This window comes from Pinus tabuliformis, chromosome 4_2 (genome assembly GCF_031772625.1).
Source record: "Pinus tabuliformis cultivar Carrire ecotype Pingquan chromosome 4_2, CPIR1, whole genome shotgun sequence".
Taxonomy (NCBI): domain Eukaryota; kingdom Viridiplantae; phylum Streptophyta; class Pinopsida; order Pinales; family Pinaceae; genus Pinus; species Pinus tabuliformis.
This window is the reverse complement of record NC_142304.1, coordinates 492,236,240-492,251,325: the sequence shown is the minus strand read 5'-3', so window position 1 is coordinate 492,251,325 and position 15,086 is coordinate 492,236,240. Positions and strand designations below refer to the sequence as shown.

Genomic DNA, 15,086 nt, shown 5'->3' with positions numbered 1-15,086 from the left:
GCCTTTTTTCCTTCTTGACTCGCAACCTTTAAGTCTCCTCTACAATCTCTGCTCCTCTGCATTCTTTGGGTCAATCCTCTTGAGCTTCCTTTACTCTACTTAACCTCTGTCACACCTTCTCATGTGAAACTCCTACCATCACTCTCATATATATGTGTGATATTTTTGGTGCTCTTCTCTCCTTATCTACAAACGACTCCAAAACCATTATTATGTACCTAAATGTTGTGCATGTGTTACATTATACGTATTCTAGACATATAACAAAATGGATGGTTATTAAAGAAACTATCGCTTCCCTCTCACACACAAATCCACTCAAGACACTTGGACAGAGTGCTTCTTTGTATTAAAGAATAAAACATATTTACAATAGGCCCTTTTGGCATTACGACCATATTTTGGCTTCTCCAAGCCTCTCGATTCACTTCTCTCTCATAACACATAATCCTATTCTAGCTTTACATTTGTATATAAGGATTATGAACTATATTATGGTTCAGATCCACAAAATCCTCACCTAAATCCCCATTCTAGGATTCCTAGATCCATAAATCTTTCAACAATCTAACTTCCCTCATTTCTCTCTAACTCTCACAAATATTATCGATATCTATATTCTAAAAGAGAGATCTAGTTACAATACTCCTCATTTTCATCACTTGTGTACATTTCTTAAGAAAACATACGAAAACACAATTAAATAAATAATTACACTCAATTAGGGAACCAACTCCCTTGGTAAATGAAAACCCCCAATTATAGTCAAAATAGATTTTGACTTGGAAATGGAATGCTAGTGCATCACAATATAGAATAATACAACAAATATCATAAAAATGACCATGGAGGTTATGGTGCTATGACATTGGAAATTGCGCATTAGAGAATTTTTGAGGTAAAAATTGAGCCTCAAAACAAAAATGTACAATCAAAATCAAATTTATAAGAACTAATGCGTTTCAATATGATGATGTCAACCATGGGGGATGATTCACCATTTTTGGAGTAAAAAAGTAGAAAGATTAAAAAAAAAAATAACAACAACAACTATTTTTTAAACTTGTATTTTCAACTTATCTCCCTACGGTTTTATTCAAATTTCAAGCACGAGCACTTGTTGGATGCATAATTTAATTCTTCATCCAAGGAGTACCCATGTTGCATGCTTTCTATGGACCCTGCTACACAAATAATGAGAAATACATGAAAAATGTGATTGCAATCGTGTTTTTTCATGTATTTCTCATTTTTTGTGTAGCATCATGGTCCATCAAAAGTATGCAACATGGGTACTCCTTGGATGATGAATTAAATTATGCATCCAACGAGTGATTCCATTCGAAATTTGTGTAAAACTGTAAAGAAGTAAGTTAAAAATACGAGGTTAAAAAGTAGTTTTTCCATTTTTTCCTCTAAAATTTGATGATATAATCTTTTTTTTTTTTGTAAGCTTGGCAGGACTACATCTTCATCATGTCCAATATATCACCCTGAACGGGGTTGGGAATTGAATCAGTGACTTCACATCAAGAAATGTTTTAACAAAACACTTGATCACCGTTTATCCAAAACCCCGTGGACAATCTAATCTTATTTTATTATTTCCACTAATATTTTTTAATATTTTTTAAAAAATCCATTTTAGACCTCAAAATTTCTCTAATAATTTAAAATTAACTTACTGATCATTCTCTTAAAATGAAAATATAAAATTAACTTACACGTCATTCTCATTAAAATGAAAATATAAAATGTGTGAGATAAAGTTTTCTTGAAAAATATAGTATAAAATAAACCACAGAATAAACCATTTTACCACATCATATAAAGTTTAATAAAAAATATGATATAAAATAGACTACGGAATAAAGCATAACCATTTTACCCCATCGATTACCATTGCTTAAAAATATGGATTAAACAAAGGCATATCAGAAAAGTTCGAAAACGAAATTGATATAATGCACATCTTCTTAGCAAAGTCCACTCAAAATATAAAACCTCACTGAAACACTCAGGACGACCAGCAATTGCTGGTCCCTCCATACGTCATTTAGCAATGTCTGCTCAAAATATAAAATGCTCAGGACTACCCACAAGGCAACAGATGGGCCCCCCAACAGTCCCATCTGTCTTCGAACATTATTGTAGACAGTTGGCATGGCCGCTGAAGCAGCGTTGTTCCTTCGCTGACCCTTCCGGGAGTCTAGCCGGATCTGAACTTTGAAATGGTCTGTTTTACATGATAAATTTTCAAGGAACTACCACTACCATAAACGTGTGGGCCTTAGGTTTGCTCGTCTGCTTCTATTTGTTACGCTACTGCAAGCCACGGATGGATCCCTTATCGCAACAATTTTGGAACGCATGAAAGAAAGTCCAGTAGGCTAATTTGGTCTGGTTTGATAATAGCGGATTGGGGTATTCTCCATCGGCTATCAAAACGAAAACGATGAAGGTACATCTCTTACAGTTTTGTTGGTGGGTTAATTATTTAAGGATTATGTATCAATTACATCATAAACCATTGTTTGGATGTGCAGAAAATATGCTTGAGAGTGAATATAGAGGACGCAAGGAGCAAGAGAAGAAGCATGCAATGTATTGCAGGAATAGAGGATGGCATGAATCTCCATAACCTGCTGCTCTATACAGAATATTTTCTCACCATTTACTATATATTGGTTATATGTTTTGACTTACGAATGTCGGCAATGCTCTGTTTCAGTGGCGTCTGTCACAGTAGATATGCAAGAGAGAATTATAACTGTGATCGGAGATTTTGATATTCTATCTCTTTGCTATGTACTAAGGAAAAAGGGATTCGGCCCAGAGTTACTTAGCGTGGGTCCTGCGAGGGAAGAAACGGTATATACATAATATGTATACGCTAATCTGACACATATCTTGTAGTGTTAATGAATTGAACATCATATATCAGGTACGACATTAACCATTATTTGGGCGTGCAGAAATTGGGGTGGAGATGGGATGATGAGAACAGGGGAAGAAACACTTATTTGGGTATGCAGAGAACGGAGGCTGTTGGAGGGTTTGGAGGCATGAGTCGGGCTATTGAGGATAGCGTGGGAAGCAAGAGAAGGATCGGGAAGGCTGTTGCAGGGTTTGGAGGTAGCATGGGAAGCAAGACAAGGATGATGAAGGCTGTTGCAGGGCTTGGAGGCATGAATCTTCATTACCATAATTTTGTATCTGCACCCAAAACAGTTTCAGTCCATATTCCTTATGTTTGTTTATTGTCGTGTAGTGGTTTACTAATGCTGCGACTGCTCTGTTTCAGACTTTACTTCAATAGAAGTGGACCTCAAAAAGGGAATGGTAACTGTGGTGGGAAAATCAGTTCCTGTGAGTGTGGCACTGAAAGCGAGAGAAATGGGGTACAGAGCAAAGCTGCTGAGCCTCGGCCCTGCCACAGAAGAAGAGGATACCGACGAGGAACACAACGATGAACTCTATCCCAGCGTCTAGGATGAGGATTTTACCACTCGCCGCACCATCGCATGATAAACCACAACTCCTAAGTCCATTCACATGTTCTATTGAGTGCATATATTCAATTGTGAAGATACATGTATTCAATTTTGAAGAGTTCACCATGTAACTTGTGATTTTAAATTTTAACGAAAGTGATATGTGATTTTAAATTTTAATGAACTCAATTGTGAATAATTTATATGGAATTTGTGATTTATAATTTTAATGAATTAATTTATGATTATATGGAATTTTTTTATTTATGATTTTAATGAATTTTTTATTGTATAGTTTAATTCAATTGAGATTTAATTGTGATTTGTGATTTTAATGTATAATTGAATTTGATTTTAATGGATTAATTTATGATTTTAATAGATTTTTGATTTGTTTAATTTAATTGTGATATGTGATTTTAATGAATTTTTTATTATACAGTTTGATTATATAGTTTAATTCAATTGTAATTTGATTATATAGTTTAATTCAATTGTAATTTTAATGAATAGTTTAATTTGATTTTAATGAATTTCTTATTAATGAATAGTTTCATTTGATTTTAATGAATTTTTGATTATATAGTTTAATTCAATTGTGATTTTAATGAATAATTTAATTTGATTTTAATGAATTTTGATTATATGGTTTAATTTCTTTGTGATTTTAATGAATAATTTAATTTGATTTCAATGAAATAATTTATGATTTTAATGAATTTCTGATTATATAGTTTAATTCAATAGATACAAGATCATTGTCCGAAGGTATTAAGTATCTAGGTTTCCGTCTAAAAGCTAAGGCTTATTCAAAGAGAGATTGGAGGTGGCTTGTTGAAAGATTTTTTAGTAAGATTTCGTTGTGGGAATACAGATCTTTATCGTTGGGAGGCAGAGTCGTCCTTACTCAAACAGTCTTGATGCAAATGTCGGTTTACTGGGCCCACCTTTATCTGCTCCCGGCCAGTATTATCCAGGCCATGAATAGGATCTCCGCCAACTTTATTTGGGGGGCTAAAGCAGAAAGAGGTAAAATCCATCTGTCTAAATTGAATCACTTAACGTTGCCAAAAAAGTTTGGGGGCTGGGGTCTGATGGATGTAAGGATTTTCGGAAAAGCCCTGGTCTGCAAAACCTTATGGAGAGGAATCTTTGGCACAAATCCTTGGAGTGCAATCATTCACCAAAAGTATCAAAAAGGAAGATGCTTGGAGTTCTGGTTTAGGTTCGGCTCCATTGGAATTAAACAGGGGTCTGCAATTTGGCTCAGCTTCAGGAGAATTGAGAAATATTTCTTTAACAATCTAAAATGGAGGATATTCTCTGGAAGGAAAATCTTCATTGGCCTCGACCCAATTGCTGGCTATAGGGGTAATCTTCAGGTTCCGGCTCCTCTTCTCTTCTTCCTACACAGAATGGGTATTTTTACTTGGGACAGGATTATCGAGGAGTGGAGGGGCCATTCACCTTCATTGAAGGATGCAACTGACATTGGCCTTCCACAGGCCTTGCTTTCACTTTGGGATAACTTGAAGAACGCACTTGTTGAAGGAGGCATGAAACGTGCCGAGACAGACGATCACGTGGTGTGGTCCTTATCTCACTCTCATTCTATTGCGACAGTTAAAGACATCTACTCCGATCTCGTCTCCAAAAAAATTATGCCTGCAAGACAGATTTTTCCGGTATATTGGTGGAAACTTGGCTGTCCTCTCAAAGTGATTATCTTCTCATGGTTAGTTTTTTACAACAAGAATTTAACATGGGAAAACTTGAGGAAGAGGTCTTGGCACGGTCCCAGCAGATGTGTGTTATGCAATGCAGAGGAGGAGACAAACTATCACATGTTCTTCAAATGCGCGGCCTCCCAACAAATCTGGTATGAATTGGCTTCTTCCTTTTCTTTTCCTCACCTCAATTTCATTTCTGTCAATGCAGCTTTTGCTTGGTGGGGAAGACAAGAAGCATCTAAGCGTCCAATCCTTCCCATCACATTATGGTGTGTTTGGAAGTGGAGGAATTCAAAAATTTTTGAAGATTCAAACATCTCCTTCAAGTCTGTTCTGTTTAGGTTCTTCGCTTTCTATCAATCCATCTGAAGATAGGTCAAAGGCTGGAGTTAAGTCTGGCGCAAAGAGCTTCGTTTTTGTGGGTATCCAGGATCTTTCTCTGTCAGTTCCAGGTGGCTGTTCCAGCCGGAGGCTATGGGTTCCTCTCCTTTTGTTCTTTTTGGTTTCATTTTGTCATCTATCCATATCAGTAGCACATTATGGCAAAATTGTTGATATACGTTTCATCATATGATTCTATATGATGCTCAATGTTCTCATTTTATATGTCTCTCAGCTATATGTCATATATGTTCTCAGCTGTGGTCACCAATGTCATGAGATCTTCTTTCTGTTATCCACAGAACATGATGTATATATTGCCTCAATATAATATATTGCTTTTCTTTCTGAAAAAAAAAATAAAATAAAATAAAATAAAATTTAATTCAATTGTGATTTGTGATTTGTGATAAATTTCTGATTATATAGTTTAAATCACAATGATTATATAGTTTAAATCACAAAATCACAATTGTGATTTTAATGAATAGTTTAATTTAATTGTGATTTGTGTTTTTAATGAATTAATTGATTATTTTAATGAATTTTTGATTATATAGTTTAATTCAATTGTGATTTGTGATTTTAATAAATATTTTAATTCAATTGTGATTTGTGATTTTAATTCAATTATGATTTTAGATTTTAATGAATTCAATTGTGAAGAGTTTACTAGGGAAATTGTGAATTTTAATAAATTTTTTATTATCTAGTTTAATTCAATTGTGATTTGTGATTTGTGCTTTTAATTCAATTATGATTTTAGATTTTAATGAATTCAATTGCGAAGAGTTTACTAGAGAAATTGTGAATTTTAATAAATTTCTTATTATATAGTTTAATTCAATTGTGATTTGTGATTTTAATGAATTCAATTGTGAAGAGTTCATTATGGATTGTGATTTATGATTTTAATGAATTCCTAATTATATAAACTTTGTGAAGAGTTTATTATGGAATTTGTTATTTATGATTTTAATGAATTCCTATTACATTACTTGTGATTTTAATGATTTTTTGACTCTATATATTTTAATCGATTGTGAAGAGTTTACCATGGAACTTTTTTATTTCAATTTGTGATTTTAATGATATTTTGACTATATATATTTTAATCAATTGTGAAGAGTTCACCATGGAATTTTTTGATTTGAATAAATTCTTACTAGATTCATGGAACTTTTTTATTTTAATAAATTTCTACAAGATTCAAGTCTCTAGACAATGATATTTTCTAGGATTCAAATCTCTTGAATTCCTACAAAATTAAGTCTCTAGACAATGGCAATGGCATTCTCTAGTATTCAAGTCTCTAGACAATGGCATTAGACAATAGCATTTTCCGAGATTTTTTAGTATTCAAGTCTCTTGAATTCTTACATGATTCAAATCTCTAGACAATAGCATTAGAAAGTATTCAAGTCTCTAAATTCCTACAAGATTCATGGCACTTTTTGATTTCAATAAATTCCTGCAAAATTTAAGTCTCTAGACAATGACATTTTCTAAAATTCAAATCTCTAAAATTAAGTCTCTAGACAATGACAATAGTATTCTCTAAGATTAAGATTCAAATCTCTAGACAATAACATTTTCTAAGATTCAAATCTCTTGAATTCCTACAAAATTAAGTCTCTAGACAATGGCAATAGCATTCTCTAAGATTCATGTTTCCAAACAAAATTCAAGTCTCTAAACAATGACATTAGAAAGTATTGAAGTCTCTAAAATTCCTAGCAGATTCAAGTCTCTAAAATTCCCACTAAATTCAAGTCTCTAAGACAATGGCATTAGGAAGTAATCAAATCTCTCGAATTCCTACAAGATAGGAATTCAAGTATCTAGACAATGGCATTATGGAGAACAGGAAGACCTACAAGATAGGAATTCAAGTATCTAGACAATGGCATTATGGAGTACAAGAAGACACGACTCAAGAAAATTAAAATATATCAAACATTTAATGATTATCATTATTTGGTCCATTTTTATTTTGGAGTTCGAAATTTTCGCGAAGTTCTTCACACCCTCGGCTGTTTAATACTAAATCCTACTTGCCTTCATAAATATTAAAAGGGCCTCTCACATGGTACCGGGAAACAAAGAACCGTGGAAAGTTCTACACACCCTCGGGTGTTTAATACTAAATCCTGCATGCCTCCATAAATATTAAAAGGGCGTCTCACATGGTACCGGGAAAAGAATCGAGCTTTAGTTGTACATTGATATGGTTTAGCCATATTTTCATTAATGATTATCAGGAGAATCTTATAAGAATTAATTAATTACTGGTTAGTTAATTCATCAACCATCATCATTATTTACTATTTGAAATTCTTGAATTTACTCGTGGGAATACTATTTATTTAAAATATCATTCTTTTAAAATATGATCTTATTACGATCTTTTCATGAATTTATTCATAGAAAGATTATTCATCTAAAATATTGCTTTTATTTCAAGAAAATAATTTATTTAGAATATGATTTTTAAAAATACTTTTTTTTCAAATACTAATTATCATTTTTATTAAATTAGTGTAGATTCATTTTAATTTCAGGTATATCAAGTAATTAGAGGGATCAAATGTTTCAAGCATTAATTTTTCCCTGATTCAAGTGGATATTAGTGGCAACCTGTTTCTTCACTTTCCTAATTTCCAACACATTTTCTTATTTTGGCAGATTTCTATTTTTGGCAAATTTTTTGGTCATGAACTTCCAGAGCCATTTTCAGGTTTTAAACGATGTTTTTTGGAAGAAAAAAAAAAAAGACTAATTTGGAGCTTGCAACATGCTTTGGAATCGAAACTTGTTATCGAATAGATCTTTCTAATGAGGTATCATGTATATCAAATGGAGATCGTATGCAAAAGTTATGACCCCGGGAAGTTGACATTCTAACTAACCCTAACATGGCCCATAAACTTTTGGCATGTTGGGATGGGGTCCCCTGGGTCAATTTTGGGGCAAAAGCCCAAGTTTTATGTAAAAAGACGTAAAGTCTCTGCAAATTATGGTTGTAGAGCGCGTAGATAGTTAAGAAGTCTAAAAGAGTTTTACCCTTCTTTATGTAAGTTAAGTCAGCTTTTTGAAGATCTACCCATGGTCCGCAGACTATGGAATTGTATAAATAGGTGTGTCTTATGGATGTCTAAGAAAAGTAATGAAGTTTGTCTATGGGAGAAGTCTAGAAATTTAGCGCAAAAGAGTAGGAAGAAAGGCTCTACAGCTGAGTGCGCAGAGGCCTAGAGTAGAAGTCTGCAGATGAGTGCGCAGAGGCCTAGAGTAGAAGTCTGTAGCTGAGTGCGCAGGGAAGTCTTGAGTCTATAAGCTTAACTGAATATCAATAAAGAAGATTATTCCAGAAATTCTTGTGTTTATCTCTTTACTTCTGTTGCGAATGAATGTGCTTTATGATGTGATGAATAAGGGTTTTATAAAATAATGATGTATTGATGCGCAATTCTACTTGATCTATATTTTTATCTGAACGCAATTAGTGTTAAGTGTTTACGCAAAGATTATATTGTTGTCTGTTAAAGTTATCGAACACTTAAGTAGATCTGACTAAATACTGGGTTAAGAGTAATCTATAATACGCATAAGTAGCTAATTGACTTGTCCCGGGTCCGCAAAAAATAGTCGTAGACCTTCGCGGAGGTTTAGACGCTGATTAAGAGGAGTTACAATGATAAGCCATCAAGGCTTATCAATCTACGCGAAGGCAGATCTAGGTCACAAAAAGATGTCACACTAATCTCTAAGTGCGGAAACTTGGTTCCAGCATCCCCCCACACTGCTTCAAGTGAGACTTCAATCCGCACTCAGCGGATTGATGCCGAAGGGGCCAGTGGTGTAGGGATTTGTTTGGCACAAATAACTCTGAACCTGAGTTAAGACCCCCTAAGCCAACAAATGGTTCCATTGCCGAGACCAGAATCTGTGTAAAGAGATGTATGATGTTGCATCACTGGAATCTAACCAAAAAGGAAATTGAGGACTGGTTGGATAGGAAGATTCACAAATTCACAACGCAAGAGAACATAAATCCACGTCTAACAAGAGAACAGTGGTTGGATAGACATTTATACACAAAAATACACAAGATTTTCTTCTGCACCTTCCCGATCGAACTATACGAGTGGATTGCTAAATTGGCAGACGACCAAGGAAGGTGGAAGCTTGATGGTCCAATAGTGTAGACCCCAGAGTTAATGCGGAGGTTGGAAGCTTCTAAACATAAGATCGCGCACGTTGTTGACCATTGGCTAGATCGTGTCATAGGATGATTTGTGACCAAGTTCGCAATTGACACCTCAGTTAGTTACAACGAAGCAGAGCGACGCTTCTTCAAAGGACTGCGAGGTACGTATTTGAAATCTTTAAATACTTGGATTAAGATGTTGTTGTGTGAAAACGGGTTATGCCACTGCCTTGATGTTTGGAGCTATGCGAAGTGGAAATCTCTTCGGGGATAAAGGAAGAACAGGCCCTGAATATAGCTCATAGATTGAACCTCCTGTGAGTGACGACGAGGGATCAACATAGGCCTCACTGTAGAGCATTGTCCAGTTGATAAGACAGGGTTTTCCACCAATACATCATCCATCCACGCCACCTCGACCTTCACCTCCATAGCGTACACCTTCGCCCACTCCGCTACCACCACCGCCACCATTCAACATGTCGAATACAATGATCTGCCTCTTCATCTGGTCCTGATGATGAACCACAGTTGTTGGTTCGAAACGCGTCAGCCAAAAAATTCTCTCATGTGATTTCTACCGAAAGACTTTGTTTAATACAATGAAGTTTCTGATTTTTAAGGGCTTAGGAAGTGAGGATCCGAATCAGTTTTGGTTTGTTGCGAAGTCTGTGTGGACCACACAACAAATTACGAATGATAATATAAAGAAAGCATAATTGGTTACTGCCCTACAAGATCGCGCACTGACATGGTACATCAAGTATTGCACTTATTACCCAGTGGCACCATTAACAGAAATTTAGACCGTCCTAAACAAAGAATTCGATAAGCCTAAGTCTGAATCGCAATCAGTAGTTGGATTCAAGGAAATCATGATGAGGCTTGGCGAGATACCCTGGGAATTAAATCAAAGATTGAAGTGCTGGTTCTGCAAAGCTAATATGAATCTTATAGATAGTCAGCACCGCGAATGGTTTGTATCCTCGCTCTTGCCCCACTTAAGGATTGCTTTATCACAACAAAAGATAGAAACACAGGCAGAAGCTCTAGAGATCGCAATGAGATTGAGCGAGACACCTATTCAGGACACTTCTTTGGGGGTTCAACAAATTCACACAAAGTTGCAAAACCTTTGCTGGGAATTGCAAAGCATGAAAAAAGAGAAAACGACCTGACCGGAGGTGCGTGAGGGGGTCTGGTGTCTCAAGTATAAGAGTCAGGGGCATGACAAGGATCATTGCCCTGTCTTCACAAATTATATCATAGGAGGGGGGTCAATGCCCCTGAGGCAGGAAGCTCCAACAGGACCAAGTACGAGGCCCGCACTACAGTGTGCTATCTGTCAAGTGGCTGGAAAACATGTCACAGATAATTGTCATTTGCTGCAGAAATTTGTACAGATGCCACAATAACTATTTTGCAATTTCTGTAAATCGGTGGGCCATGAGGAGCGTGTTAGAAATAATATTGAGAGGTGGGGTGAATCAGTATTTACAATTCAATAATTTTTCATTTCTCAAATAGATTTATATATGCTACATCAGTGAAGTGAACTTGCATGTGCACGCTACTATGATTAGAGAAACCCACGTATACCCAGGGAACTTATGATTTAGTCAATTTATCATGTGTAGATCTTTAATCAGTGCATCAGTAACTTATTATACATTAACTATGTGTAGTAATAACATAATAAACCAGCGCACATAAGCAACACACATGAACAGGAATATTTAAGGTGGAAACCTAATCCGGGAGAAAAACCACCTGTTGTTGTCGTCTCTGTCTTCTTTTAATATAAAGAAAATTTGTTTACAATCTTGTACTGTTGTAGACTCATATCAGTACGCAGGCATCCACCTGCAAAAGGCTACAACCCTATATCATTTTCCAGCTTCTACTAGAAGGGAGCTACAACCCCCTAGCTTTTGTACTAGTCCATATGTTTACTAGTATGTAGGCGTTGGCCTATAGAAGGCAACGACCTTCTCTCTTCCTCCAAGGACCATGTTTCATTAATTTTCAGATTGGGTATTCTTGGCACACAAAAATATAAAATGAGGGCCTCGTTTCATCAAATTTTCACACTAGACCCATCAGAACTTTCAAACTGCATCAACCAATAATCAGTTAATCTGAACAGTCAGATCACTATCACCAAAATACTATGTCGAACCCAAAAACCTGCATCATCATTCAAAACCAGCTGTAACCTCAAAATCATACATCAGAATGCATACGCTACTATACTAAACCCAACCTGCATGTATATGCTACTTTCTTTAACAAAACCTGTGTATACCTTCAAAACTACTGAATCTTAAAAACTTCTGAATCAGATCTATACCAACCAATAATATTCTGAACATCTACTATCAATTTACAGAGATCTAGACAGTTAGCAACAAAGATAACCCTTCTCACTTAATCAATCAATTAATCAGACACAAACTCCGTATGCATTCAATTTTACTTTCATATCTAAGAAGACTTCATTGACAGACAACAGTAAAACAACAACACTGATCAGATAGATCAGTCATTTCTTAACAACCAGATTTTCTTTTGCATACGCTACTTGGAAGAGTCGAACCTGAGTGTATACGCGCCTTTACCAAGGCGAACTAGCGTATAGATCTACAAAAATTAACTTACTACTTCACAGCTATTCCAAACTTAAGACATACCCATATCATAACATTTAAAGAATAAAACATGTGTAAGAAATCAGACCTAGCCCAACCAATATCAGATCATATAATGATAAGTCATTTCAGGTATCATGATCCTGATCCAACATTGTATCCAAGGTGCACAAAATATTTCAGATCATATCATAATCATAGCCCCTGCAACATAAAATATACTTCATATAGAAGTATTCCTAAGAAACCCTTTCACTTGCACACTTGGCCCTTTGATCTTCTCCTCATATAGTTTTAGCCTTTATCTTTGCCTCGGACCAAAACAACACTTAGAACCTGTGGTATTCTTGGATGGTATCAAATAATCGTTACTCTGCTCAATATTGTGTGCTAATACCATGGTATTAACCCTTGGTTTTCTTTAGTCTTGTATTTCCTTGATTTTCCAAGCCATACGCGCTTTTCCTCTTGTGAAAGTAAGTGCATACGTATACGCTCCTTTTGTTCTGTGAACCTGCGTGTATATGCTGCTTTGTCAAGTTGAACCTGCCTATACAACTTAAACTATCTGAAAACATCCTTTTGCTTCAACTTCTTGATTCTGATCAGTAGACCTTTGTTCCAACTTCCTGTTCTTCTATACTAATGCCCTGTTACCTCTGAATTGGCCTGTTACACTGTGAGTTGCCTGTTATTAAATCTGAGTTGACCTGTGAGTGAGTTGCAATCAAGTACAACACCTGTATCATAGTGCCAACAATCTCCCCATTTAGACTTGATGGAAACCATATTGGTGTTGATTACTACAAGCTATAGAAACTGTTAGAGATATCAAGCAATACCAAAATACTCTCCCCCTTTGACATCAAGGGCCAAGGGCAGACCAAGATATTCTCCCCCTTTGAGATACACATGTTGTCCATGCTCCCCCTGAGTACATACAGAGTCTGCGGAGATATGTTTCAAAAGAATAACATGACTCTATAAATCAACTAAGGGAGTATGACCTCCCTAAGACCATATTCACAAGGGCATATTTAGATCATATCTTATATATACAAATGTTATGGTATGTGTGGGTCAAAAATATTTGATTTCAGTCTTATGGATATTTATTGTGAGTGTCTCATACAATTTCAAAAGAAAATTCATGATTTAATACAGGTATTTATGTGTTATGGTCATTTTGTTTTTTTCCTTACGGGTAATTTTTTAATTAAATATTTATTTGCGAAAGGGTTAATTTATCAAAGCATCATTTTTGAAGGGAAAATTTTTAGACATGTTCCTTATGGGAAGAATAAAGACCCAAAACGTCAAAAAAATTCGCAGACTAGTAGATAAAAATCCAAATTCCAACCTTGCATCCGGGATGCATAATTTAAGGGTTCTAACCCATTTCTCATATTTAAGATTTGTTTTTAAAGTATTATTTGATTTTTGTTCCCTCATGGAAGGGAAAGGTGGTTGGTTGATTGGAATGTTATCCCCTCCACATAGTTTCAAATCCCACTGGCTAATACCTTTGGCTTGCTCTCCTTTATCTAGCTTGCTGGTTGTTGGATATATATTGGCTTTAGGAGTATGTTGTTTGATAAACTCTTTAAAGCTAATAAATATAGATAAAAAGTTAAATGCTATTTTTATTTTATTATTAATCATAAAATTTTATTTTTTCTTTTAATTTTAAAATGATGAATTTAGGGGATATTAAATTGATGTGTGATTTTGTTTGTTTGTTTGGGAAGCAAAGTTATCTTTCTTTACTTTTTTTAAGATATTAAATATATATAATTATTTATTCAAAATTATAATTTAATTATTTAATTATAAAAGATATATATTTAATAATTATTAAATTCACATATTTAAATTTAAATATAATTTAGATTTTTCATATTATTAAATTTATTTAGTTTATTAAAAGAATATAATTTCAATAAATATGGTGATGAAAATGGAATTATGATTTACATGAAAAGGTTTAAATTTCAAATTGTAATTTTATTTATACCTATTTATTTTAAAAATTCATTTTATTTTGAAAGACAAATTTTAAATAATATCAATTTCTAATATAATAATATATTTATTGTAAGAAGATTTTTTTTGTTTTTTGTTTTGCAGTCAATAATTACTAACGGCGGCTAGACTTATCCAATTCAATTTCAACATTTAAAACTAGTAACTATTCTCTTTTGCTTTTAAACTAAATAATGCATATCAACTACAAACAACTTTGATTTTATATATATATATACATACTAAAAAAATTAGAATCTAACTATTTATATACCACTCACTACGAGTGAATATTACTGGCTTTTTATAAATGGCTATGGCTATGGCTATGACTTTCCCAATACTATTTTTATTACATTGATTATAAAAGTCACTTACTTATTTATGAAAAATTGTGACTTTTCACTTTTATTTATATTACTTCAATTATAAATACTACATATTTCTTTATAAACTTGTGACTTTCTCAATACTATTTTTTGTTACATGGATAATGAAAACCACCTACTCCTTTATAAAAGTAGGCAATTTATCAACTTGTGACTTTCTCAATACTATTTTTTATTACATGGATAATGAAAACCACCTACTCCTTTATAAAAGT

At 34.3% G+C, this 15,086-nt stretch overlaps 1 protein-coding gene across 1 annotated transcript; it reads left to right on the top strand.

Annotated features, from left to right (window-relative positions):
* The first annotated feature begins 2,096 nt into the window (after positions 1-2,096).
* LOC149170118 (uncharacterized) lies at positions 2,097-3,655 on the top strand. The gene is made up of 5 exons (XM_089427250.1): positions 2,097-2,461; positions 2,547-2,625; positions 2,732-2,871; positions 2,976-3,135; positions 3,305-3,655. Exons 1-5 carry the CDS (start codon positions 2,456-2,458, stop codon positions 3,490-3,492), a joined length of 573 nt encoding a protein of 190 aa, XP_089283376.1. The 5' UTR covers positions 2,097-2,455; the 3' UTR covers positions 3,493-3,655.
* The last annotated feature ends 11,431 nt before the right edge of the window (positions 3,656-15,086 follow it).

What these genes read in the sequence shown, in the direction of transcription:
- LOC149170118 (XM_089427250.1), top strand. An exon ending in GTCCTGCGAGGGAAGAAACG is followed by an intron (nt 2,872 to 2,975) that starts GTATATACATAA and finishes TTGGGCGTGCAG; the next exon opens with AAATTGGGGTGGAGATGGGA. An exon ending in GGCTGTTGCAGGGTTTGGAG is followed by an intron (nt 3,136 to 3,304) that starts GTAGCATGGGAA and finishes GCTCTGTTTCAG; the next exon opens with ACTTTACTTCAATAGAAGTG.